We start from the raw sequence: 27114 nt of genomic DNA on the forward strand, positions 1-27114 counted from the left end.
GCAATATAAACTAAAGGGCACAATTTTAACAGGTGTGCAGGAACAGAGAGACCTGGAGGTGCACATACACAAATCTTTGAAGGTGGCAGGACAAGTTGAGAAGGCTGTTAAAAAAGCTTTTGGGATCCTGAACTTTATTAATAGAGGCAGGGTACAAAAGCAAGGAAGTTATGCTGGACCTTTCTAAAACAGTGGTTAGGCCTCAGCTGGAGTATTGTGTCCAATTCTGGGAACCACACTTTAGGAAGAATGTCAATGCCTTACAGAGGGTGCAGAGGAGATTTACTAGAATGGGGCCAGGGATGAGGGACTTCAGTTATGTGGAGAGACTGGAGAAGTTGGGGTTGTTCTCCTTAGAGCAGAGAAGGTCAAGGGAAGATTTCATAAAGTGTTCAAAATGATGAACGGATTTGATAGAGTAAATAAGGAGAAATTGTTTCCAATGGCAGAAGGGTCGGTAACCAGAGGACACAGATTTAAAGTGATCAGCAAAAGAGCCAGCAGCAAGATGAGGAAACATTTTTTTTATGCAGCAAGTTGTAATGATCTGGAATGTACTGCCTGAAAGGGTGGAAGCAGATTCAATAGTAACTTTCAAAAAGGAATTAAATAAATACTTGAAGGGAAAAAATTTGCAGGACTATGGGGAAAGAGCAGGGGAATGGGACTAATTGGATCGGTCTTTCAAAGAACTAGCACAGATACTTTGAGCCAAACGGCCTCTTCCTGTGCTGTACCTACTATGATACTATGGTACTATATCCCCCCAAGTGGATGTAACTAGACCTCTGCATGCTAAATCCTAGAATTGTGACGGGGTGCTTGATGAGGTACTTCTTGCTAGTTCCATGAAGCATCCAGTCTCAGGTTGATGTGCCATTCCTGTGATGGCATAAAGAGAAACAATCATAGGAAAAATGCATAGTTAGCTTGCATCATCACTCTCATCTTCATTTGTAGCATTGGTCAGGACTGGGAGGGAGGAAAGGAAAGAGAACAATGAACCCTCAGCATGGACTTGCCCATCCACTTCACCATTCTCTGCCACCTCTCTCAAGTTCCATTGCTGCAGTTGTATTGTCCTTTCCTTAAGCAGAGTCACCTCCTAACCTGCAGCAATTTGTCCTCCAGTAGCGGTGGCCTGCCTTCCATTAAAGGCTATCTTCTCCTACAGAGACCTATGAGACTTTAATGACCATCTGCAACATCAGGACATCTTACAACATTATCAGTGCCTTTCTTTTTGCATCCAGAAGGAGTTGTACTAATTGTGAAGTTGGTACATGTATTAGATCCTTGCAGTTGCTTGTGTGGAATATCTGTGCCTTGTGATCAGAGTCATTCCTAAATCGGCATGAGACTATACCATGCTTACATGATGTTATTTTAATGAGCACTAACACTGAGTGTCAGGAAACGCTAGGTTGTTGCCACAGAGCCCACAAACCATTTTACATCTGACTTCCCTCCTCCTGGTGAGGTCATTAAATTTTCTCCAGCTTTGCATCCATGTCCTCGGCACGTTGCTGCTGCTTTTGATGGTCTTAGCAACCTCTTGGCGTGCCCTGTGCGCCACTGCCTCATGACCTTCCTTCCATGGCAGGGAAACAGGGCATTCATCCTTTGCTGTACCTTCTGCAGCAGCTGCTCAATGGCTTTGTTATCAAAGCAGGCCATCCTTATGAAACCAGCTCTCCTTAATTACCAGCTGATGGATTCCACAATGTTGTTTTTTCACTCCTCTCAAGAAATCTTCCTACTTGGCATTGTCACTTTAAAAATAATCTACTGGCAAAATTTCTCAGAGGCACTGAATATATTTGGATATTTGGCTGCAAGTTTTAGGCTTCTACACTGTTCACCCAGGCTTAGGTTGCACTGTTTCCACCATAGGCTTTTCCAAAACTCAGGGTGTACCAACCACTTTAAGTAGCCACAGATCTTTAGCAGGCATCTCAATATTTCATGCCTTCATGACTGCTCCCATTAGGAGGACTCAATGTCTATCCATGTTATGCCCATAACTAGTGAAGTATCCCTTTACTTAGATGATACTTTTAGAGCTTTACATATAAACAGTTGAATGGGAGATATTTTAAGATCATCATCCTGTTGGCAAGATCTTTAAAATCGTTTAATTGGAAAATGGTCATTGATTCTGTGTAATTTCATTCAATTAAAAAAAATTATTTTCATGAAGGTTTTCACCTACAAGGATACCTAAGGTAAAATATGAATTGGCAGTATGCCCATTTCCTGCAAGAACAGACTCACCACCATCTGTACCAGTAAGTAAATCACACTTAGTATACCTCTTAGTTGTGTCGCTGACTTTGCTATGGATATTGTCGATTTATGCGTATTTAACCTATAGTTTTGCTTTTGTACTTTTTTTTGTGAATGCTGTGCTTATCAAGGTGAGGAGTTGAAGGATGATAATGCTAGGTAATGGAACACTTCCCATTTTGGGCACTCCTGCCCCAGGTTCACTACAGAATAAAGCATTCTATCTCCACAAAATGTCCCTTAATCCTAATCTCAGAATAGTATTTCATACTCCATTACTGTGACATTCTTCCATTTTCCAATAAGCGATCCTGTGATTCCATATTAGTGCCAATTAGCTATGGGCTTGTACATATTAGGAACTAATTGAGACTGCTCAGTCTCATTTCATATATTATAAACAATTTTACAACACCAAGTTATAGTCCAGCAATTTTATTTTAAATTCACAAGCTTTCGGAGGCTTCCTCCTTCGTCACCTGACGAAGGAGGAAGCCTCCGAAAGCTTGTGAATTTAAAATAAAATTGCTGGACTATAACTTGGTGTTGTAAAATTGTTTACAATTGTCAACCCCAGTCCATCACCGGCATCTCCACATCATTTCATATAGGAACCTTACAGCTAGCAGACAACAGACCCACTCTGATCCTATCAGCCTGGGGTGGATTTGAATCAAAATCTCAGATTATGGAAGTCCAGTGTCTAACCCATTGTATCACCTGGTCTTCTCAATTTTACTTTCGTATTAACAAATACAATTTTGTGGTTTTTAAAACAAATTATTGAATTGTAGAGTGTCGTACTATATTTCAATTTAATTGAGTATTACATATAAAATAATAGATGGTAAGAGTCAATTGAAGGTATGTATGCTGGTGCCACACAGGGTAAAGTAGTAGTGGTTATGTTACTGGACTAGTAATCCAGAGGCCTGGACTAATAATCCAGAAAAAGTGAGTTCAAATCCCACTATTGTTTTGCATTCAGTTTTAAAAAGCTGGAAATAAAAAGCTGGTATCAGTAAAAGTGACCATGAAGCTGTCGGATTGTCGTACAATCCCAACTGGTTCACTAATGTCGTTTAAGGAAGTAAACCCGCCGTCCTTACCTGGTCTGGTTATATGTGACTCCAGTCCCGCACCAACATGGTTGACTCTTAACTGCCCTCCGAAATGGCCATGCAAGCCACTCAGTGGTTCAAGGAGAAAGCTCACCACCATCTTTTCAGGGCAACTAGAGATGGACAATAAACACTTCTTGAGAATTTTTTAAAAATTGGTTTTGAGCCAGTTCTGGACAAACAGTAGTACAACCCAGAGCCTAGAAAGGAATAGAATTGATCCCCTGACCATCTGTTATTTGATATAATATGAAAAGTATATTTAGATGTGTCCATTATATGGCAAATGTCTAATATCTTACCAGTGGAAACCAACTACATGGGTGAGAGGCTTTTGGTAATAAAGAGCAATGTGAATGTGATACCACAGGTACACCAGCGCAATGGCAATTGAAATGATGGAGATACTAAATCAATAATAATTTTGGTGACAGACAAATGTACATGTAAAAAGGATCCAATCTTTTGCATCTATGGCAAAGCCTCAGGAATTTTAATTTCTCTTAACATGCATGGGGCTGGGAAGCTGGTGCTGCACTTGAGAGAATAAGTTAAAAACAGGAAAGATGGTCAATAAGCTCTTTCTTTAACTTGGTGCATAAATGTACCACAGACTGGGAAAGCCCCAGATATGATTCCTTTTCACAGCTAGATTAACTTTTCTCTGCCAAAGTCGCAGTATGGGTACTGTAAAATTATTTCAAAATCCCTTGGTTAGGGAGTAATTAATCAAAGTTCCCACTCCTGGTTGTTATTTAGTGATTCCTGCTGGAGAGTGCATCTATACAGATGCCAGGTGAGGACAGGATCAGGCTCAGTTATGATGCCTCCCATGGTTGGATAGCCAGCCAACACTCACCATCAGAACATTGAATACAGGAGTTGGGATGTCTTGTTGAAGTTGTACAAGACATTAGTAAGGCCACACTTGGAATACTGTGTACAGTTCTGGTCACCCTATTATAGAAAGGATATTATTAAACTAGAAAGAGTGCAGAAAAGATTTACTAGGATGCTACCGGGACTTGATGGTTTGACTTATAGGGAGAGGTTGGATAGACTGAGACTTTTTTCCCTGGAGAGTAGGAGGTTTAGGGGTGATCTTATAGAAGTCTATAAAATAATGAGGGGCATAGATAAGGTAGATAGTCAAAATCTTTTCACAAAGGTAGGGGAGTCTATAACGAGGGGACATAGATTTAATGTGAGAGGGGAGAGATACAAAAGGGTCCAGAGGGGCAATGTTTTCACTCAAAGGGTGGTGAGTGTCTGGAACGAGCTGCCAGAGGCAGTAGTAGAGGCGGGTACAATTTTGTCTTTTAAAAAGCATTTGGACAGTTACATGGGTAAGATGGGTATAGAGGGATATGGGCCAAGTGCAGGCAAATGGGACTAGCTTAGTGGTATAAACTGGGAGACATGGACATGTTGGGCCGAAGGGCCTGTTTCCATGTTGTAAACTTCTATGATTCTATGACTCTATGATTCTATGATTCTAAGACTTCAGATGAAGAATGGCCATTTGTGGAAATTACTGAAGGGCCGCCAGTGCCTGTGAAAGCGGATCTCAACATGAGTCTTGTTTTGTGTTGGGATTTCATTGAGTTTTACCATCTCACTGTATATATTGCCAAGAAATTTTAAAAGGTACAGCTGGAACATTTTAGGACACATTAACATCATGTAATAGTGCACACAGCCACAAAATGTTTCAAAAAATGATGCTAACAGCAATCACGTTCTGAATACAATGATATACAACTTGCCTCACCACATTTAATTAGTAAGTGCATTTGAAAACAACAACTTGCATTTATATAGTGCGTATAATGTAGAAAAACGTCCCAAGTCGCTTCACAGAAGCTTAAGCAAAAAATGGATGCTGGGCCAAAGAAGGAGAGTGGCTGATACTGATGACAAGCATCTGGGAGAAACAACATATTAGATGGGGAATTTACAATGAACATGGTCCACAATATTTCATCTGCAGCTGTTTTTTGTTAAAGTTTTAACTGTTGGCTTTTGGTGAACATTGCTAATATTTACAACATATATTTTAATAAACTGGTGATTGAGACTGTGCAACCTGCACTTTTTCAAACATGCAAATGTTGATTACTAAAAGGACATTCCATAAAGCTTTAAAAGCAAATAGAGTTCAGAGTTTAATACAATTATAATACTTACAAAAATAAAATGTTGAGATGATGCACAGTACAAAAAGCACGCTGATTACAGAACAAATTGCTCTGAATCCAGTCAAACTCATTCGTCTTCATGCAATGAGTTCTGTAAGTTGTTGTCAAGACTGCTAACCCCTGAAAGGAGTGTGAGGGAGAGAAATGGTTCGAAAAAATATAGGCTGTAAAACCAAAAAATGCAGATAATTAAAGGTGCATTGTCACCCTTCTATTCTGGAGAACATAAACCCCTAACTTCAAACATAACTAAAAACGCAGCAAGCTGACTTTCGTAGTCAAAATGTTGATGGTATGTGAGACTGTTGGCATCTTTGCAATAATGCTAAATTTGAAGAATTTATGCAACGCAATTCATATATCTCAATTATCCTGTGTTGATTGGGACATCCAGACGTTAATCAGCGCCATGGAGATAAGCAAGACTTCCAAACCAAAATCAGTTGATCTGGTGGTACTACAGAAAGCAGACTTGGTTTTCACCCTTTCAACACAGTGCAGGTTGAGAGGTACAGTGCAAATGTGGGCAGGCAACCTACTTATTGCCTGTTGTTGTACATCATCCAGTTGATAGGATCACTTACCCTCCAAGTTTCGCTCCCTTATCACACTATGGATCAGTACCTACCATTTACAGTGCAAGTGAGATCACAAACTCACCAGAAGTGAAATGATCCAAGACATTCAAGTCAAAGTCCACAAAAGGAGCAAAAACTTAATGACCATTGTTTTTTAAAAAATTTATTTGTAGGCAACAGAATCCCGGGATTTGGATTCCATTCACAAGCAAGCTATGGAAATGATCACAAATGCTTTCGCTATGCTGGACATTGAGTTTCAAAAACTGGATATGTATGTTATGTCAATGTTATTTTAAATATAATTGGTATCAGTGCAAAGATTGTAGTAATAGATTGAAATGAAATATAGATTATCATTTTCTTTCCTATAAGTAAAATATTCACTGTACTTTTGAAAATATGCCCATAGGGGTGTAAGGAGAAAATGACGCTGAGTCAAAAGAGCACATATTAGGATGGGTGACTAAAAACTTGGTCGAAGAGATGGGTTTTGAGGAGGGTTTAAAGGAGGAAACACATGTAGACTAGGTTGGCTATATTTTGCCAAGTTCAAAACTGGATGGGGATGGGGCATTTTTATAACGGCTCTATGCATGCATTTGCTTGTGTCAAAGTAACATAGTAGGTACAGTACAAGAGGAGGCCATTCAGCCCATTGTGCCTGTGCCGGCTCTTTGAAAGAGCTATCCAATTAGTCCCATTCCCCTGCTCTTTCCCCATAGCCCTGTAATTTTTTTTCCCTTCAAGTATTTATCCAATTCCCTTTTGAAAGTTGCAATTGAATCTGCTTCCACCACCCTTTCAGGCAGTGCATTCCAGATCATAACAACTAGCTGCATAAAAAAATGTTTTCTCATGTTGCCTTTGGCTCTTTTGCCGATCACCTTAAATCTGTGTCTTCTGGTTACTGACCCTTCTGCCACTGGAAACAGTTTCCCCTTATTTACTCTATCAAAACTGTTCATGATCTTGAAAACCTCTATCTAATCTCCCATTAACCTTCTCCGTTCTAAGGAGAACAACCCCAGCTTCTCCAGTCTCTCCACAGAACTGAAGTCCCTCATCCTTGGCACCATTATAGTAAATGCCTTCTCTAATTTCCTCTCTAAAGCCTTGACATTCTTCCTAAAGTGTGGTGCCCAGATTTGGACACAATACTCCAGCTGAGGCCTAACCAGTGTTTTATAAAGGTTTAGCATAACTTCCTTTCTTTTGTACTCTATGCTTCTATTAATAAAGCCCAGGATCCCATATGCTTTTTTAACAGCCTTCATAACTTGTCCTGCCACCTTCAAATATTTGTGTATTTGCACCCTCAGATCTCTCTGTTCCTGCACCCCCTTTAAAATTGTACCATTTAATTTATATTGCCTCTCCTCATTCTTCCTACCAAAATGCATCACTTCACACTTCTCTGCTTTAAATTTCATCTGCCATGTGTCTGCCTATTTCATCAGTTTGTCTATGTACTCCTGGGCCCTGATATTACCAGGGAGGCGTGATGGCAGCGGGAGGGGCGACTGGGCGGGTGGGTAACCCGCCCAGTAAAATCCGTCCGTTCCCCACGCGATTGCGGGTAAATTGGAGCCACTTAACGTGGCTTCCGGGTTTCCGGAAACCTGCGCAGCGGGCGGACTGCGCACCCGGATCACAGGCTGTCAGCTGGAGGAGCCCAATTTAAAGGGGCACTCCTCCAATGCTGCTCCTGCAGCAAACACACAAAATTACACAATGGAGCAGCCCAGGGGAAAGGCTGCTCCTAGATTCAGTGATGCCTCACTCCAGGTACTACTGGATGGGGTGAGGAGGAGGAGGGATGTTATCTACCCAGCGGACGGGAGGAAGTAGTGTTGGCCTGCCTCTGCCACCAAGAAGGCCTGGCTCGAGGTGGCAGAGGAGGTCACCAGCAGCAGCAACGTCTCCTGCACCTGGATATAGTGCAGGAAGCACTTCAATGACCTAACTAGGTCAGCCAAAGTGAGTACACTTACTCATTCTCCTACACTCCGTCATCCACATCACCGCCCCCACCCCACAGCTCACTCTGCACTGCCAACACTGGCTATCACATCACTCCTTACACCCACTCAAAGCTCATCCTCAACTTACCTCCACTTCCTCACCACTTCCTCACCTCCCTAGTACTCATCCCACCACTACCACTCAACCCAATCCTCATACAATGTCATGGCTCTGTCTCATACTCACCCTCTGATGCATCTCTTTCACGGTCAGCTGCACCCAAACCAATGCATTCATCTGTTAGCCACGTCACCATCACTCACTCATGCATCTGTACTTTCTCCCCTTATAGGAGAAGAGAGCCCAGAATGCATGGGAGAAGGCGAGGACCGGAGAGGGGCCGCAACATCTAGTCGTCCTCACAGACGCGGAACAGGAGGTGCTGGAACTGAGCCACACCCTCGAGTGCCTGTCCATCTGGGATGCCGAGACTGCCACCTGACAAACGTCTGTTGATAGAACTTTAACATTCAGCACACGCAATAGCAATTGATGTTAACATGCCTTGTCATCTTCAGCACCTCAACATCTGTCATCATGCTTAATATTGCCTTCTGTTCTCTTACAGGGCCTTCAGCGATCGCCGTGACGGTGGAGGGCGAATCCTCTGAGGGTGCACCATCACATCTGAGCGAGCCATCCACCAGCGCAGATACACACACCTCGGTGGGTCCCCATCCTCAGTTAGTTGGGGTCGCACATGGTGAGTCACCACACACGTGAGAACGGGCAGACGGTGGTGGCAGGGGCAGCTGTGGAGAGCCCACATCAGTGGGAGCACTCTTCTCCAGGCTCTGCTCAGCTTGTCACAGATGCTGAACCCTGAGGGCCATTCATGAAAAGGAGAATGATCGAGGGGCAGCAGCACATTTGCGAGGTGCTGGAACAGGTGGCATGCGCACTCTCCACAATGGCGCAGAGGATGGAGGAGTCCAACTCCTGCATGAGTGGAATGGTGGCACAGGTAAGGGAAGGCACCTCTGAGATACTGTCACAGGGACGTGAGGGCATCTCTGAGATAGTTTCGCGGGTAAGTGCGGGAATGTCTGCGATGGAGGGAAGGCGAGCCTCCACGGAGCTTCAAGCACGGCTCACCAATGAGTCCATTGAGGCCCTGACAATGGCCCTTCGGACTCAGGGTGAACAACATTCTGCCACCTTAAAACAGGCAGGCAGACACTCTGGCACTGGTGAGTCACCACATACATGTGAGAATGAGCAGACAGTGGTGGCAGGGGCAGCTGTGGAGAGTCCGCGTCGGTGGGAGCACTCTTCTCCAGGCTCTGCTCAGCTTGACACGGATGCTGAACCCTGGGAGCCATCCATGAAAAGAAGAATGATGGAGGGGCAGCAGCACATTTGCGAGGCTTCACACGTGTCCTCCAAACTATCGTCCAGCAGAATGGTAGGAGTGGTGTGGGCCTGGCCCAGGGGAGGGAAGATGATGAAAGGGGACATGGAAGTGGGAACACCACTCAAAGCGCTCCCACTTCTCACCCGTTGCCCCCCTCTCAACCAGTACCTGTAATGCTGCCTCCTCTCCAGGTGGCCGAGTCTGCCTCTGCACAAGTGCAGGTGGAGCAATCTTTGGAGGGGCCCTCACGGGCACTGAAACCCAGAGGCTCAAAGTATATAATCAGTCAGGGCGTGAACAAGAGCAACCTGCCACTGCCTCGGCTGCAACCACAGGGGATGCACCACGTAGGAGTAGTCATAAGCGAAAGGCAAAGGTTTTGTGAGCACAAAGGGTATGCACAAGGGTGTTTGACAGTTTGTCATGTTTTTTATTTATATTTGCTTTTTGTTAATCACACATTAAATATTATCACCACTACTGCCACCTCTTGGCCATTCTTGACTGGCTTGTGCAATAAGGCCCTTTCATGAGCTTCACCATGAATGTCCACACTTGATGCCATCCATTGGGTCACTCTACAGTGGGTGTATATGTAGTTGCAGAGTTGCAGGACTATTTTGTGCAGCGGGGGAGGGGGGGTGGGGGGGGGTGGCGGGTGTTGCTGGTGTAGCCGCTGCTCTGTCCAGGTGGTGAGGACTGGACTCTTCACACTGTCTGATGTTAGGAGAACCGTTCACATATCAGTGACTCCCTGGCCTCATGAGCAATCAGGTGAGCCGCTGTTCTGCCCATTGGTTGGTCCTCCTCCTCCGCCTCCCCAATGTGGGTGGCAAATGTGGATGATGGGGCCTCCTCCAGCGGCACCCCCTCTGTCAACAGATGACTATAATGCATCCCACTCTGTGTGGTGCGTATTGAAACGCTCCCCCAGAATGATCAAGGCATCTGAAGTGCATCTTGAGCAGCCCTGTAGCCTGCTCAGCTGTAGACCTGGTAGTGATGTGGCTGTCGTTATATCGACGCTGTTGCTCAGTGGTGGGGTTCCTCAGAGATGTCATGAGCTACATGTGCAGGGGATACCCCTTGTCCCCAAGGAGCCAGCCCTTGCGAGTGTTCGGTTCGTGGAAGAGGGGCGGGATGTTGGACTCCCGGAGGATGAAGGAATCGTGGCAGCTGCCAGGGTATCTGGTGCACACGTGAAGGAATCTCTTGTGGTGGTCACAGATGAGCTGAGTGTTGATGGAGTGATAGCCCTTCCTGTTGATGAACAGTCCTGGCCCGTGTGGAGGTGCTCGTATTGCTATATGGGTGCAATCGATTACACCCTGCACCCGTGGGAAACCAGCCACAGCATGGAATCCCCTGCCTTCTCCGTCTAGCTGAGGTCATCCATGGGAAAGTTGACGTAGTGCGAGGCCCTGTGAAACAAGCCGTCGGTGACCTGACTTATGCACTTGCGTGCAGACGACTGAGAGACCCCGACGATGTCCCCGGTGGCACCCTGGAACGATCTGGAGGCGAAGAAGTTGAGGGCAGTAGTGACTTTGACAGCGACAGGAAAGGAGATGCTGCTCGGGCCAGCCGGGAGCAGCTCGGCATGAAGAAGGCTACAGGTGTCCGCGACTACCTGGCCCCCAACCTGTCAAATAATCCTTTGCATCTCCCACTGGCTGCTGGCTGAAACACGTCTGCTACAATAGGGAATGTTTCCCACAGCATGCTGAGGATCCTTCAAAATTGCACCCCTGCCAAAATCTCCACTCAATGAGGTGTCTCAAGTACCTCAACTATCTGCCTAACTATATAAATTATCATCCCACCCGCTTTAATTGCCGGTGGGAGGCCTGCATTCGGGAGGTGCGCGCGCACTGAACGCGTCACTGGGGAAACCCGGAAGTCAGCGGGTTGGAGCCAGGCTCCGAACCCGCTCCGGGTTACCGCCATTTTACGAGCCCCCGCCCCCAACGTACCCGCTCCACCATCTGAAAATCGGCTCGCTGAAGTCTGCTACTATCCTCCACATTGTTTACTACTTTTCCGAGTACCGTGTCATCTGCAGTCTTTGAAATGATACCCTCTGTACCCAAGTCCAGGTCATTAATAAATATCACAAAGAGCAGTGGTCCTAATATCGACCCCTGGGGAACACCACTGTGTACTTCCCTCCAGTCTGAAAAACAACCGTTCACCATAATTCTCTGATTTCTGTTTTTTTTAATTCGTTCACGGGATGTGGGCGTCGCTGGCGAGGCCAGCATTTATTGCCCATCCCTAATTGCCCTTGAGAAGGTGGTGGTGAGCCACCGCCTTGAACCGCTGCAGTCCGTGTGGTGACGGTTCTCCCACTGTGCTGTTAGGAAGGGAGTTCCAGGATTTTGACCCAGCGACAATGAAGGAACGGCAATATATTTCGAAGTTGGGATGGTGTGTGACTTGGAGGGGAACGTGCAGGTGGTGTTGTTCTCATGTGCCTGCTGCTCTTGTCCTTCCAGGTGGTAGAGGTCGAGGGTTTGGGAGGTGCTGTCGAAGAAGCCTTGGCGAGTTGCTGCAGTGCATGCTGTGGATGGTACACACTGCAGCCACAGTGTGCCAGTGGTGAAGGGAGTGAATGTTTAGGGTGGTGGATGGGGTGCCAATCAAGCGGGCTGCTTTATCTTGGATGGTGTCGAGCTTCTTGAGTGTTGTTGGAGCTGCACTCATCCAAGCAAGTGGAGAGTATTCCATCACACTCCTGACTTGTGCCTTGTAGATGGTGGAAAGGCTTTGGGGAGTCAGGAGGTGAGTCACTCGCCGCAGAATACCCAGCCTCTGACCTGTTCTCGTAGCCACAGTATTTATATGGCTGGTCCAGTTCAGTTTCTGGTCAATGGTGACCCCCAGGATGTTGATGGTGGGGGATTCGGCGATGGTAATGCCGTTGAATGTCAAGGGGAGGTGGTTAGACTCTCTCTTGTTGGAGATGGTCATTGCCTGGCACTTATCTGGCGCGAATGTTACTTGCCACTTATGAGCCCAAGCCTGGATGTTGTCCAGGTCTTGCTGCATGCGGGCTCGGACTGCTTCATTATTTGAGGGGTTGCGAATGGAACTGAACACTGTGCAGTCATCAGCAAACATCCCCATTTCTGACCTTATGATGGAGGGAAGGTCATTGATGAAGCAGCTGAAGATGGTTGGGCCTAGGACACTGCCCTGAGGAACTCCTGCAGAAATGTGCTGGGGCTGAGATGATTGGCCTCCAACAAGCACTACCATCTTCCTTTGTGCTAGGTATGACTCCAGCCACTGGAGAGTTTTCCCCCTGATTCCCATTGACTTCAATTTTACTAGGGCTCCTTGGTGCCACACTCGGTCAAATGCTGCCTTGATGTCAAGGGCAGTCACTCTCACCTCACCTCTGGAATTCAGCTCTTTTGTCCATGTTTGGACCAAGGCTGTAATGAGGTCTGGAGCCGAGTGGCCCTGGCGGAACCCAAACTGAGCATCGGTGAGCAGGTTATTGGTGAGTAAGTGCCGCTTGATAGCACTGTCGACGACACCTTCCATCACTTAGCCAATTTCCCTAGCCAATTTTGTATCCACGCTGCCAATCTCCCTTTAATCCCATGGGCTTTAATTTGGCTAACAAGTCTATTATGTGGTACTTTATCAAATGCCTTTTGAAAGTCCATATACACAACATCAACCGCACTACTTCATCAACCCTCTCCGTTACTTCATTAAAGAACTCAATCAAAATAGTCAAACACGATTTTCCTTTAACAAATCTATGCTGACTTTTATTTACTAACCCATACTTTTTCAAGTGCCAATTAATTTTGTCCCAGATATTGTCCCTAAAAGTTTCCCCACCACCGACTTTAGGCTTGATGTGGAGATGCTGGTGATGGACTGGGGTTGACAATTGTAAACAATTTTACAACACCAAGTTATAGTCCAACAAATTTATTTTAAATTCCACAAGCTTTCGAAGGCTTCCTTCTTCCTCACCGTTCACCTGAGGAAGGAGGAAGCCTCCGAAAGCTTGTGGAATTTAAAATAAATTTGTTGGACTATAACTTGGTGTTGTAAAATTGTTTACAATTGACTTTAGGCTTGTAATTGCTGGGTTTATCCCTGTCCCATTGTTTGAACAGGGGTGTAAAATTTGCAGTCCTCCAGCACCATCCCCATATCTAAGGAGGATTGGAAGATTATGGCCAGAGCCTCCGCAATTTCTACCTTTACTTCCCTCAGTAACCTAGGATGCATCCCAGCTGGACTTTTCTGCTTTGAATTTGGCAATCTTTTAAGTACCTCCTTTTTATTTTTATCCCATCCAATATCGCTACTACCTCCTCCTTTACTGCTACAATGGCAACATCCTCTTCTCTAGTGAAGACGGATGTGAAATATTCATTTACTACCTCAGCCATGCCCTCTGCCTTCACAAGAAGATCTTTTTTGTCCCAAATCGATCCCACCCTTCCTTTGACTACCCTTTTACTATTTATATGTTTATAAAAGACTTTTGGGGCTCAATTTTACGGGGAAATTGTGGGTGCGTTGGGGGAGGAGGGGCTCCGAAAATCACGGATATCCCATTCGGGTTCGGAAGCCGGCTCCAACCCGCCGATTTTCGAGTTTCCCAAGGACTCACCTGTGTGCGCTCAGGCGACCCAAAACCGGAAGTCCCGACGGCTTTAATGACCGTTAAAGAGCCAGATGTAACTCATTGAGGTACTTAAGGCACTTTACTTATGACAGATTACATGATTATAAAGATTTTTAACTTATCTGGGCGGCTTGCCCACCACTTCTGATTACCAGGCGTGAAGTGCCGAATCAGGGAAAAAGGAACTAAATAAAGCATATCAAAAACCATAGAAGGAAGTTAAAACACAAAATCAACCTACCTTTCCACCCTGCTCCGATGTCCGTTGTCTCCCTCTTTGATGTCCCCCTCTTCACCTCCCCAATGTCCTCCCGATGTCCCCCTCTCCCACCCTCCCCCTGATTTTCCCCTTCCCCCCCCCGATCCTCCCCTTCCCCCCCCCCACCCCCCGGATCTTCCCCTCCCCCCCAGCCCAATCTTCTACTCTCTCCCCGCCCCTGATCTTGCATTCCAGTGCTGGATGACATCTCGTTCTCTCTCTTTCTCGCCCCCCCACCCCCCCCCTCCAACCTCACGTTGCAGCTCCTGTCAATCAGGCTGGCTGCCGGGCACGAAACCCGGAGAGGAGATTAATCATCAGCAATCACCTGCGATCGCGTCGGAAACCATAAGTTTGGTTTATGCAAGTTTGCCACGCAACCTTCACCCCCCACCCCCTGCTGCCAACCCGCCACCATTTCAAAATTAAGCCCATGGTTTCCCTTTTATGTTAGCCTCTAATCTATTCTCATACTCTCTCTTTGCCCCTCTTATTCCCTTTTTTTAGATCTCCTCTGTACTTTCTGTATTCAGCCTGGTTCTCCACTGTACATTCGTCATAAGTCTACTTTTTCGGTTTCATTGTAATCTCTAAACCTTTAGTCATCAAGGGATGCCCTTCCTTTCCCACTCAAAGGGATGTGTCCACTCTGTACCCGAACCATCTCCTCCTTGAAGACCTTCCATTATTCAATTACTGTTTTGCCTACCAATTTTTGATTCCAATCCACCTGGGCAAGATCCCTTTTTAACTCACTGAAATTTGCCCTCCTCCAGTTAAGCATTTTCACATTTGATTGTTCCTTGTCCTTTTTCGTAACTATTCTAAACCTAATGATATTATGATCACTGTTCGCCCACTGAAACATGCTCCACCTGCCCCATTTCATTCCCCAGAACGAGATCCAGCTCTGTTTCCTTCCTGGTTGGGCTGGAAACACACTGTTCCAGAAAGTTCTCTTGAACACATTTTGGGAATTCTTCCCCCTCTTTACCCTTTACACTGTTACTGTCCCAGTCTATATTGGGATAATTGAAATTCCCCATTATCATTACCCTATAGTTCTTGCATCTTTCTGTAATTCGCTTGCAAATTTTCTCTTCTATCTCCTTCTCACTATTTGGTGGCCTATAATATACACCCAGTAGTGTAATAGCTCCTCTATTGTTCCTTAATTCTAACAAAATAGATTCTGTATTTGACCCCTACATCATTCCTTTCCAGTGCTATAATAGCTTCTTTGATCAATACTGCCACCCCTCCCCCCTCCTTTCTTTCCTTCCCTATCTTTCCTGAATATCTTGTAGCCAGGAACATTAAGTACCCAATCCTCCCCTTCTTTGAGCCAGGTCTCTGTTATTGCCACTATATGATAGTCCCATGTGGCGACTTGAGCCTGCAGCTCACCAACCTTATTCACCACGCTACATGCGTTTACGTTCATGCACTCTAAACTCATCTTAGATTGCCTCGCATTTGCCCCCTGTCTGATCCCTCCTATTTCTGAACTATTCTTTAGTGTGAATACACAAAGCATCTATCACACTACTGTTCGATGTAAATGAGGTATTATGGTAATATGCTTTGAAAAAGGTTGGCATATGTCAACAGAATCTAAATCATCACATGCATAACAATAAACAATAAACTTGATATTCAGTATTACAATTACAGGTAGGCTCAATTGTATAGAAAACTAACTTTCAGTGTCCAAGATGAACGTGACCTTTGTGAGTTTCCCAGAAGATGTAAGGCACTGTACATGAAAGCATATTTGTGAAGGGCATAGGGAAGATGGAGAGAGAACTGTTAATGCAGTGACCACATTTACTAGTTAACAAGTGTATGTATTAAAGCTTGCTGAATGGCAGTCGGTATCAGATTCTGCTGCTCAGCAGTTTAAGACTCCTACTGCTCCTCCTTGTGGTCCACTTGATGTGTCTGGGGAATCTTACCTCTTGGGGCCTCCGTAATGATGCTTCTTTGTTGGATAAAATTGTGCAGGATGCAGCATGTAACGAACCCTGAAACTTTTAAGAAGTTATATTGCAGGATGGCCCCAGACCTGAAGTTGTGCTGCAACTTGGCACTAGTGTGCTCAGTGATTACTTGAGTAGATACCAGCACTTCATTGTACCTGTGTAGAGCTAGTGCCCTGGCATATCTTCAGTTATCATGGGTTATGGCTCCAGAGGATAGCCTTGAATGCCCAAGAGGGACAAAGAGAGAATATGAGAATAGATTAGCGGCTAACATAAAAGAGAACCCAAAAGTCTTTTATAGACACATAAATAGTAAAAGAGTAATCAAAGGAAGGGTGGGGCTGATTAGAGACAAAAAAGGAGATCTTCTTGTGGAGGCAGTGAGTATGGCTGAGGTACTAAATGAATACTTCACATCGGTCTTCAATAGAGAAGAGGATGCTGCCATTGCAGCAGTAAAGGAGGAGGTAGTAGCGATATTGGATAGGATAAAAATAGATAAAGAGGAGGTACTTAAAAGATTGTCAGTACTCAAAGTAGAGAAGTCACCTGGTCCAGATGAGATGCATCCTAGGTTACTGGGCGAAGTAAGGGTGGAAATTGAGGAAGCTCTGGTCACAATCTTCTAATCCTCCTTAGATATGGGGACGGTGCTAGGGGACTGGGTAAACTGGAAAATCACCAACCCGCCTTCTGGAAGCGGGTTGGTCGCCCGCCCCTCGTCCCACCCGGTGAAAACCAGAAGTGGGTTGGGGGGCGGGTCCGAAATGGTTGCGATTTTGAATGACCCCGCACCAACCCATCGTTTTCCCCTTTTAAAATTACACTCTCAGAATACAAAAGCAAGGAAGTTATGCTAAACCTTTATAAAACACTGGTTAGGCCTCAGCTGGAGTATTGTGTTCAATTCTGGGCACCATTAGGAAGGATGTTAAGGCCTTAGAGAGGGTGCAGAAGAGATTTACTAGAATGGTACAGGGATGAGGGACTTCAGTTATGTGAAGAGAATGAAGAAGCCTGGGTTGTTCTCCTTAGAGCAGAGAAGGTTAAGAGGAGATTTGATAGAGGTGTTCAAAATCATGAACAGTTTTGATGGAGTAAATAAGAAGAAACTGTTTCTAGTGGCAGAAGGGTCAGTAACCAGAGGACATAGATTTTAGGTAATCGGCAAAAGAACCAGAGGCAACATGAGGATTAATTTTTTTTGCGCAGCGAGTTGTAATGATCTGAAATGCACTGCCTGAAAGGGAGGTGGAAGCAGATTCAATAGTAACTTTCAGAAGGGAACTGGATAAATACTTGAAGAGAAAAAATTTACATAACTATGGGAAAGAGCAGAGGAATGGGACTAATTGGATAGCTCTTTCAAAGAGCTGGCACAGACCTGATGGGCCAAATGGTCTCCTCCTGTGCTGTACCATACTATGACGCCATGAGTGCTGAAACTTGTCTTTGTTGGGGCAGGTATTGGGGGGATGGTGGATTCCTTGAAATGAACATATTGGGCTCAATTTTAAGAGGAAATTGCGGGTGCGTTGGGGGCAGGGGGGCTCTGAAAATCGCGGAAATTCTGTTCAGGTTCGGAAGCCGGCTCCAACCCGTCGACTTCCGAGTTCCCCAGCTGGCGGGATGACAGTTAAAGAGCCAAATGTACCTCATTGAGGTACTTAAGGCACTTTACTTGTAACAGATTACATGGTTATAACGATTTTTAACTTACCTGGGCGGCTTGCCCACTGTTTCTGATTCAGCCTGGTGAAACCAAGTGTGAAGTGCCGGATCAGGGAAAAAGAAACGAAAGAAAGTACATCAAAAACCATTGCAGGAAGTTAAAACACAAAATCAACCTACCTTTCCACCCTGCTCCGATGTCCAATGTCTCCCTCTCCAATCTCCCCCTCTTCGCCCCCCCCTAATGTCCCCCCGATCTCCCCTTCCACCTCCCCGATGTCCCTCCGATCTCCCCCCTCTCCCCCCCGATCTTCCCCTCTCCTCCTCGATCTTCCCCTCTCCCCCCCGATCTGACCCCTCCCCCCCAATCTTCCCCTCTCCCCCTCGATCTTCCCCTCTCCCCCTCGATCTTCCCCTCGCCCCCCCGATCTGCCCCCTCCCCCCGATCTTCCCCTCTCCCCCCCCGATCTTCCCCTCTCTCCCCCCCCGATCTTCCCCTCTCCCCCCCCCCCCGATCTTCCCCTCTCCACCCCCCCGATCTTCCACTCCCCCCCCTCCCCCCTCCAATCTTCCGTTCCAGCGCCGGATGACGTCTCACTCTCTCTTTCTCGCCTCCCTCCCTCACGTTGCAGCTCCTGACAGCAGCTAGCCTGTCAATCAGGCTGGCTGCCGGGCGCAAATCCCGGAGAGCACGTTAATCATCATCAATCACCGTGCGATAGCGTCGGAAATGGTAAGTCTTGTTCATGCGGGTTTGCCACGGGCACCTTTACCCCCCCCCCCCCGCTGCCAACCCGCCACCATTTCAAAATTGAGCCCATTGTGACAGCTGCCTTGGAAATGAATATTAACTTGCATAATTTGGTGTTGATGGTTGCAAATGAGTTGAACTTTGGAATTCTTTCTTATTCATGCAGCTAGTGGCACTATGTGAGGGAACATGTAGGCCACATGGGCACAATCGATAAACCCTGGACCTTCAGAAGTAATGCCACTGCATAAAATTAGTCTATAAAATTTCACGCTCCTGTTGATTGTCCCTGGAGAAGGAGATAAAATTGCTTGCTTGAGCAAATATTGCTCACTTGTTTGACACATCAATGAATGACTGATTGGCTTATGTTTCTAATGTCCCCATTGGAAGCCTGAATTGATCTCCGAAGCATAAAAGCTAAGGGCAGTTGCGACCTTGACAGGCACTGACCAAGCCTGTGGGGGAATTTGGCTGTGTCTATTTGGAACACGTGACATAATTCTGTCATGGTGTCCCTTGAAAATTATCTCCTCTGCAGTACTGTTCCTCTGACAAATGGAGGTCTGTGTACCTGTTCCCATAGATTCTGGCATGGTAGTACAGCAGTATAAAGCAACTACAGAAACCCTACAAAAATGACTGTGTTAATTGTACTTTATGCTGCATGAAAATCAAAATAACAGACATGGCAGTAACTTTTCAGTTTCTACCTTTTTGTTCATAGTGAAAAAGGAGAACTTACTCGGGCTAAAATTGCCTTCCAGCAAGAAAAAGAGGCTTACAATAAGCAGTACAGATATCAACAACAGGTGAGACATGGGCCTATATTCTCTGGAGTTTGGAAGAATGTGAGGTGATCTCATTGAAATGTATAAAATTTTTAGAGGGCTTGACAGGGTAAATACTGAGAGACTGTTTCCCCTGGCTGGAGAGTCTAGAACTAGGTGTTATAGTCTCAGGATAAAGGGTCGGTCATTTAGGACTGAGATGAGGAAAAATTTCTTCTCTCAGAGGGTTGTGAATCTTAGGAATTCTCTACACCAGAGGGCTGTGGATACTCAGTCATTGAGTATATTCAAAACTGAGATTGATAGATTTATGGAAACTAAAGGAATCAAGGGATATGGGGATAGAGTGGGAAAGTGGAGTTGCGGTTGAAGATCAACCATGATCTTATTGAATGGCGGAGCAGGCTCTAGGAGCCGTATGGCTTACTCCTGCTCCTTTTTCTTATGTTCTTATGGCAGCAACAAACATAAAATAATGGAGCCGATTTTCACTTTTACGGCTGTTGCAGAAAGGAATATGTGTCGTTATAAGCCCCGCCCGTCATCGAAAGAAAAATCGGGAGTTGGGCAGGGGGTTGTATAATGGACAGCCGATCCGCAACTGCCAGTTTACCGCCCATGCTAAAGGTGAAAATTAATCCCAATCTTAGAGACTTATTAACAGGATTTTACCACAGTAATGACCAATGAGAATGTAATCTTTCCACATCATTTTAATTTCCAAATATCTACATAAGGAGTTAGCCCTTAGTTATTTTCTCTTGGGAATAATTGCTTAAACATAGCTTGATGCTTTTATAAAAATCAAAGCAAACTTTGTTTGACAAGAGAAAGCTATATTTTGTATGAAGTCCTGGTGCCTTTTAAGCCAATTATACTATATATTTTATATTATAATATCATCGAATGATACAGCATAGGAGGAGGCCATTTGACACATCGTGCCTGTGCCAGCTCTTTGAAAGAGCTATCCAATTAGTCCCATTCCCCATCTCTTTCTCTATAGCCCTATAAATGTTTTCACTTCAAGTATTTATCCAATTCCCTTTTGAAAGTTATTATTGAATCTGCTTCCACCACCCTTTCAGGCAGTGCATTGCAGATCATTACAACTCGCTGCATAAAAAAAGTTTCCTCATGCCGCCTCTGGCTCTTCTGCCAATCACCTTAAATCTGTGTCCTCCGGTTACCAACGCTTCTGTCACTGGAAACAGTTTCTCCTTATTTACTCTGTCAAAACCGTTCATGATTTTGAACTCCATTATCAAATCTCCTCTTAATCTTCTCTGCTGTAAGAATAAACCCTGCTTCTCCAATTTCTCCACATAACTGAAGGCCCTCATCCCTGGCACCATTCCAGTAAATCTCCTCTGCACCCTCTCTAGGGCCTTGACATCCTTCCTAAATTGTGGTGCCCAGAATTGGACACAATACTCCGGCTGATGCCTAACCAGTATTTTATAAAGGTTTAGCATAACCTCCTTGCTTTTGTACTTTATGCCTCTATTAAAAAAAAATAGTATCCCTAATGCTTTTTTAACAGCCTTCTCAACTTATCCTGCCACCTTCAAAGATTCGTGTACAAATACCCCCAGGTCTCTCTGTTCCTGTACCCCCTGTGCCCCCACGTTCCCCTCCAAGTCACACACCATCCTGACATGGAAATATATCGCCTTTCCTTCATCGTCACTGGGTCAAAATCCTGGAAATCCTTACCTGACAGCAGAATGTAAACAGGCTTTGCTACCTAATGAACCATTACAGGTCATCACACTGATAATGCAGCCCAGTATCCACGTGACATTACATTCCTGGCACCATTCTAGTAAATCTCCTCTGCATCCTCTCTAAGGCCTTGACATTCATCACACAGACTGCAGTGGTTCAAGAAGGCGGCTCACCACCACCTTCTCAAGGGCAATTAGGGATGGGCAATAAATGCTGGCCTTACCAGCGACACTCACATCTCATGAATGAATAAAAAATTTGTACCATTTAGTTATATTGCCTCTCCTCACTCTTCCTACCAAAATGCATCACTGCGTATTAATATGAAGTGGCTGTGGTCCCACTTTGGTGCAGTTGGGTGTAAAGTTGCTCAAATTGAATTTAGGCAAGTGCTGTGAAGAGCTTCATTTTCTCTGATGGTAGAGCAATGCAGAGCCAGGCACTCTCAAACCAGTACCTGCAGTATAATGGCACCTTTAATCTGGCCTCAGTATTTGAATTTTTAAAGTTGGGTTCAGTCAGGCTATCTTATTGATATTCAGATAGCTCTTAATGAAACATGTTCATGGCAAAATTCTGAAAAATAAATTGTAAATGGTGATGTCACGTGGATACTGGGCTGCATTATCAGTGTGATGACCTGTAATGGTTCATTAGGTAGCAAAGCCTGTTTACATTCTGCTTACCAGTCCTCGTGTGAAACCTACCTTAAAGTTATGTTTACTTTATGCCAAGAATGACTCAAAGCACAGGTGCTGCACTGTCTACACTGTCAGGTGGAAGTCACATTTCAGGAAACATCAGGTTTACCTCCAATTCACATTGTAAACAGGTACTAGATATCTCACTGATAAAGCCTGGACACTGCAATCTATTACCAAAATACATTGCCTCATATCAGTTCATTGTCAACATTTAAAAATCGGTCATTAAGACTTTCTGGAAATTTATTAGGTCGAAGTGGGGTATTAATAAGGGATTAATTAATTAATAACGAGACACTCCACATGGCAAATAAACACAGGTCAACGTTGCCTTGGATTACTTGTGGTACACTGAAGCTGATGTTTAAAAACAAAACTGATTCAATTTAAGAAGCTGTTGCATCATGCAACGTTACTTTATGTATTGAAAATTAGATTGTGCCATTTGCAACAGCTGCAATGCAACCACAAACCCAAATTCTATGTGACATGTCAGAGAATTATGTTTTTGCTTAGGTAGACCTGTACTACATCTCAACACATGGTAGAAAACGACACAAAGCTGGGGTGGAATGTGAGCTGTGAGGAGGATGCAAAGAGGCTCCAATGTGATTTAGACATGTTGGGTGAGTGGGCAAGAACATGGCAGATGCAGTATAATGTGGATAAATGTGAGGTTATCCACTTTGATTGTAAAAACAGAAAGTCAGATTATTATCTGAATGGTGATAGATTGGGAAAAGGGGAGGTGCAACAAGACCTGGGTGTCCTTGTACACCAGTCGCTGAAAGCGAGCATTCAGGTGCAGCAAGCAGTTAGGAAGGCGAATGGTATGTTGGCGTTCATTGCAAGAGGATTTGAGTACAGGAACAGGGATGTCTTACTGCAGTTGTACAGGGCCTTGGTGAGACCACATCTGGAGTATTGTGTGCAGTTTTGGTCTCCTTATCTGAGGAAGGATATCCTCGCCATGGAGGGAGTGCAACGAAGGTTTACCAGACTGATTCCTGGGATGGCAGGACTGACGTATGAGGAGAGATTGGGTCGACTAAGCCTATATTCACTAGAGTTTAGAAGAATGAGAGGTGATCTCATCAAAACATATAAAATTCTAACAGGACTAGACAGACTAGATGCAGGGAGGATGTTCCCGATGGCTGGGGAATCCAGAACCAGGGGTCACAGGTTCAGGATACAGGGTATGCCATTTAGAACCGAGATGAGGAGTAATTTCTTCACTCAGAGGGTGGTGAACCTGTGGAATTCTCTACCACAGAAGGCAGTGGAGGCCAAGTCATTAGATGTATTCAAGAAGGAGATAGATATATTTCTTAATGCTAAAGGGATCAAGGGATATGGGGAAAAAATGGGAACAGGGTACTGAGTTAGACAATCAGCCATGATCATTTTGAATGGTGGAGCAGGCCTGAAGGCCTACTCTTGCTCCTATTTTCTATGTTTCTATGTTAAGGAAAAAATTCTATCTGGTCCTATCGGCCCACTCACACACATGCAACACAAACAAACAAAAAAGCTAGAGTTGAGGAGGATAGTAACAGACTTGAGGAGGACATAGACAGACTGGTGAAATGGGCAGACACATGGCAGCTGCAATTTAATGCAGAGAAGTATGAAGTGATGCATTTTGGTGGGGAGAATGAGAAGAGGCAATATATACTAAAGGGTACAATTTTAACGGGTGTGCAGGAACAGAGCGACCTGGGGGTGCACATACACAAATCTTTGAAGGTGGCAGGACAAGTTGAGAAGGCTGTTAAAAAAACATTCATAATCCTTGGCTTTATAAACAGAGGCATAGAGTACAAAAGCAAGGAAGTTATGCTAAACCTTTAGAAATCACTGATTAGGCCCCAGCTGGAGTATTGTGTCCAATTCTGGGCACCACACTTTAGGAAGAATGTCAAGGCCTTAGAGAGGGTGCAGAGGAAATTTACTAGAATGGTACCAGGGTTGCAAGACTTCAGTTATGTGGAGAGACTAGAGAAGCTGGAGTTGTTCTCCTTAGAACAGAGAAGGTTAAGGGGAGATTTGATTGAGGTGTTAAAAATCATAAATGACTTTGATGGAGCAAATAAGGAGAAACTGTTTTGAATGGCAGAAGGGTCAGTAACCAGAGGACACAGAATTAAGGTATGTGGCAAAGAACCAGAGGCAAGATGAGAATTTTTTTATGCAGCAAGTTGTTATGATCTGGAATGTATTGCCTGAAAGGGTGGTGAAAGCAGATTCAATAGTAACTTTCAAAAGGGAATTGGATAAATATTTGAAGGGGAAAAATGTGCAGGGCTATTGGTAAAGAGCAGGGGAATGCGACTAATTGGATAGCTCTTTTAAAAAGCCGGCACAGGCACGATGGGCCTAATGGCCTCCTTCTGTGCTGTATCATTCTATGATTCTATGAAATGTCACTAAAGTTTTGGCAGATTTTGGTTTTGTTTAAGGATTATAATTTATTTACTTTTTTACTTTAGAATTATAAATAGTGAAATTGCAGCAAGATACCGCTGCTACACTGCCTCTAATTTAGCAGTATCAGTGGAATGGTTACAGAATAGATCATTCTACGTTGTTAGGACTTCTGCCATATTAATATGGTCCCTGCTCATCTCCATGGCAGTATGCCACACAAATCTTAAGCTGCCACTGACAGGGTGGAATACATTCCATGGTTTGTATTCAGCTATAGTGTTAGTGATTCATTCATGGTGCTAATGCTGTTTGGTGGCAGCACGCTGTGAAGGAATTTAATTCCACATTTTAAAGTGTGATATTATTCATGACAGAAATAAAGACATTAAGCTCTGTTCTTCAGCCATAATATTGGGCTTTGCAATTGGCAAGAAAGAAGAACTCAATGACATAAATGAACAAACTTTAAGATTGCAAACTTTAGTTTCTGTTGTAAAAAGTACAACATTTTTGTACCTCACCACATTCAAAATAGAATTTTCAGTTAAATGTGATGTTTTAGTTTTAACCTTTAAGAATATGTAAAACTCTGTAGCTGTGCTGTAGAACTTTCCACTGAACTGTATAAAAAAGATTTATGTGTAAAAAAAGGTGTCAGCTATAGCTCAGTGGTAAAACTATCGTCCTTGAGTCAGAAAGTTGTGAGTTCAAGCCCTACTCCAGAGACTTGAGCACATAATCTAGGCAGACACTCCAGTGCAGTACTGAGGGAATGCTGCATTGTTAGAGGTGATGTCTTTCAGATGAGACATTAAACTGAGGTCCTGCCTGCCCTCTAAGAACATAAGAAATAGGAGCATGAGTAGGCCATCCGACCCCTCGAGCCTGCTTTGCCATTCAGCAAGATCATGGCTGATCTTCTACCTCAACGCCATTTTCCTGCACTATCCCCACAGCCCTTGATACCTTTAATATCTAGAAATCTATCAATCTCTGTTTTAAATGTACTCAATGACTGAGCCTTCACAGCCCTCTGGGGTAGAGAATTCCAAAGATTCACCACCCTCTGAGTGAAGAAATTTCTCCTCATCTCAGTCCTAAATGGCCTACCCCTTATTCTGAGACTGTGACCCCAGGTTCTAGACTCCCCAGCCAGGGGAAACACCCTCCCTGCATCTACCCTGTCGAGCCCTGTAAGAATTTTGTATTCTTGAATGAGATCAATGAGATCACTTCTTAGTCTTCTAAACTCCAGAGAATACAGGCCTAGTATACTTAATCTCTCCTCATACAATTCAGCCATCCCAGAAATCAGTCTGGTGAACCTTCGTTGCACTCCCTCTATGGCAAGTATATCCTTTCTTAGGTAAGGAGACCAAAATTGTACACAATACTCCAGGTGCGGTCTCACCAAGGCCCTGTATAATTGCAGTAAGACATCTTTACTCCTGTACTCAAATCCTCTTGTACCATTTGCCTTCCGAATTGCTCGCTGCACCTGCATGTTAGCTTTCAGTGACTCATGTACAAGGACATCCAGGTCCCTTTGAACATCAATATTTCCCAATCTCTCACCATTTAAAAAATACTCTGCATTTCTGTTTTTCCTACCAAAGTGGATAACTTCACATTTTTCCACATTATTTTCCATTGGCCATGTTCTTGCCCACTTACTTAGCCTGTCTATATCCCCTTGAAGCCTCTTTGCATCCTCCTCACAACTCACATTCCCACCTAGTTTTGTGTCACAGCAAACTTGGAAATATTATATTTGGTCCCGTCATCCAAATCATTGATACAGATTGTGAATAGCTGGGGCCCAAGCACCGATCCATGTGGTACCCCACTAGTCACAGTCTGCCAACCTGAAAAAGTCCTGTTTATTCCTACTCTCTGTTTTCTGTCTGTTAACCAATTCTCAATCCATGCCAGTATATTGCCCCCAATTCCATGTGCTCTAACTTTGTTCACCAACCTCCTATGTGGGACCTTCTCAAAAGCCTTCTGAAAATCCAAATACACCACATGCACTGGTTCCCCCTTACCTATTCTTCTAGTTACATTCTCGAAGAACTCCAATAGGTTTGTCAAACATGATTTCCCTCCCATGTTGATTCTGCCAAATCCTATTATTATTTTCTAAGTGTCCTGTTATCACATCCTTTATAATAGATTCTAGCATTTTCTCTACTACTGATGTCAGGCTAACAGGTCTGTAGTTCCCTGTTTTCTCTCTCCCTCCTTTCTTAAATAGTGGGGTTACATTTGCCACCCTCCAATCTGCAGGAACCGTTCCAGAATCTATAGAATTTTGGAAGATGACAACCAATGCATCCACTATCTCTATAGCCACCTCTTTCAAAACCCTGGGATGTCGATCATCAGGTCCTTGGGATTTATCGATTTTCAGTCCCATTAATTTCTCTAGTATTTTTTTTTACTAATACTAATGTCTTTCAGTTCCTCATTCCCGCCAGACCCTTGGTTCTCTAGTATTTCTGGGAGGTTTTTTGTGCCTTCTTCCGTGAAGACAGACACAAAGTATTTGTTTAATTTCTCTGCCATTTCCTTATTCTCCA

The 27114-nt window shown here is 44.4% G+C and overlaps 1 protein-coding gene across 1 annotated transcript in view; it reads left to right on the forward strand.

The window, feature by feature from the left end:
* The window catches only part of zmp:0000001301 (rab9 effector protein with kelch motifs), a 126156-nt gene that overhangs the window by 94828 nt on the left and 4214 nt on the right, over positions 1–27114 (forward strand). The window contains exons 15-17 of the mRNA XM_067982322.1: positions 2201–2288; positions 6357–6457; positions 19610–19694. Coding sequence (XP_067838423.1) covers positions 2201–2288; positions 6357–6457; positions 19610–19694 — 274 coding nt within the window. The remainder of the gene's footprint in view (positions 1–2200; positions 2289–6356; positions 6458–19609; positions 19695–27114) is intronic.

This window comes from Heptranchias perlo, chromosome 4 (assembly GCF_035084215.1).
Source record: "Heptranchias perlo isolate sHepPer1 chromosome 4, sHepPer1.hap1, whole genome shotgun sequence".
NCBI classification, from domain to species: domain Eukaryota; kingdom Metazoa; phylum Chordata; class Chondrichthyes; order Hexanchiformes; family Hexanchidae; genus Heptranchias; species Heptranchias perlo.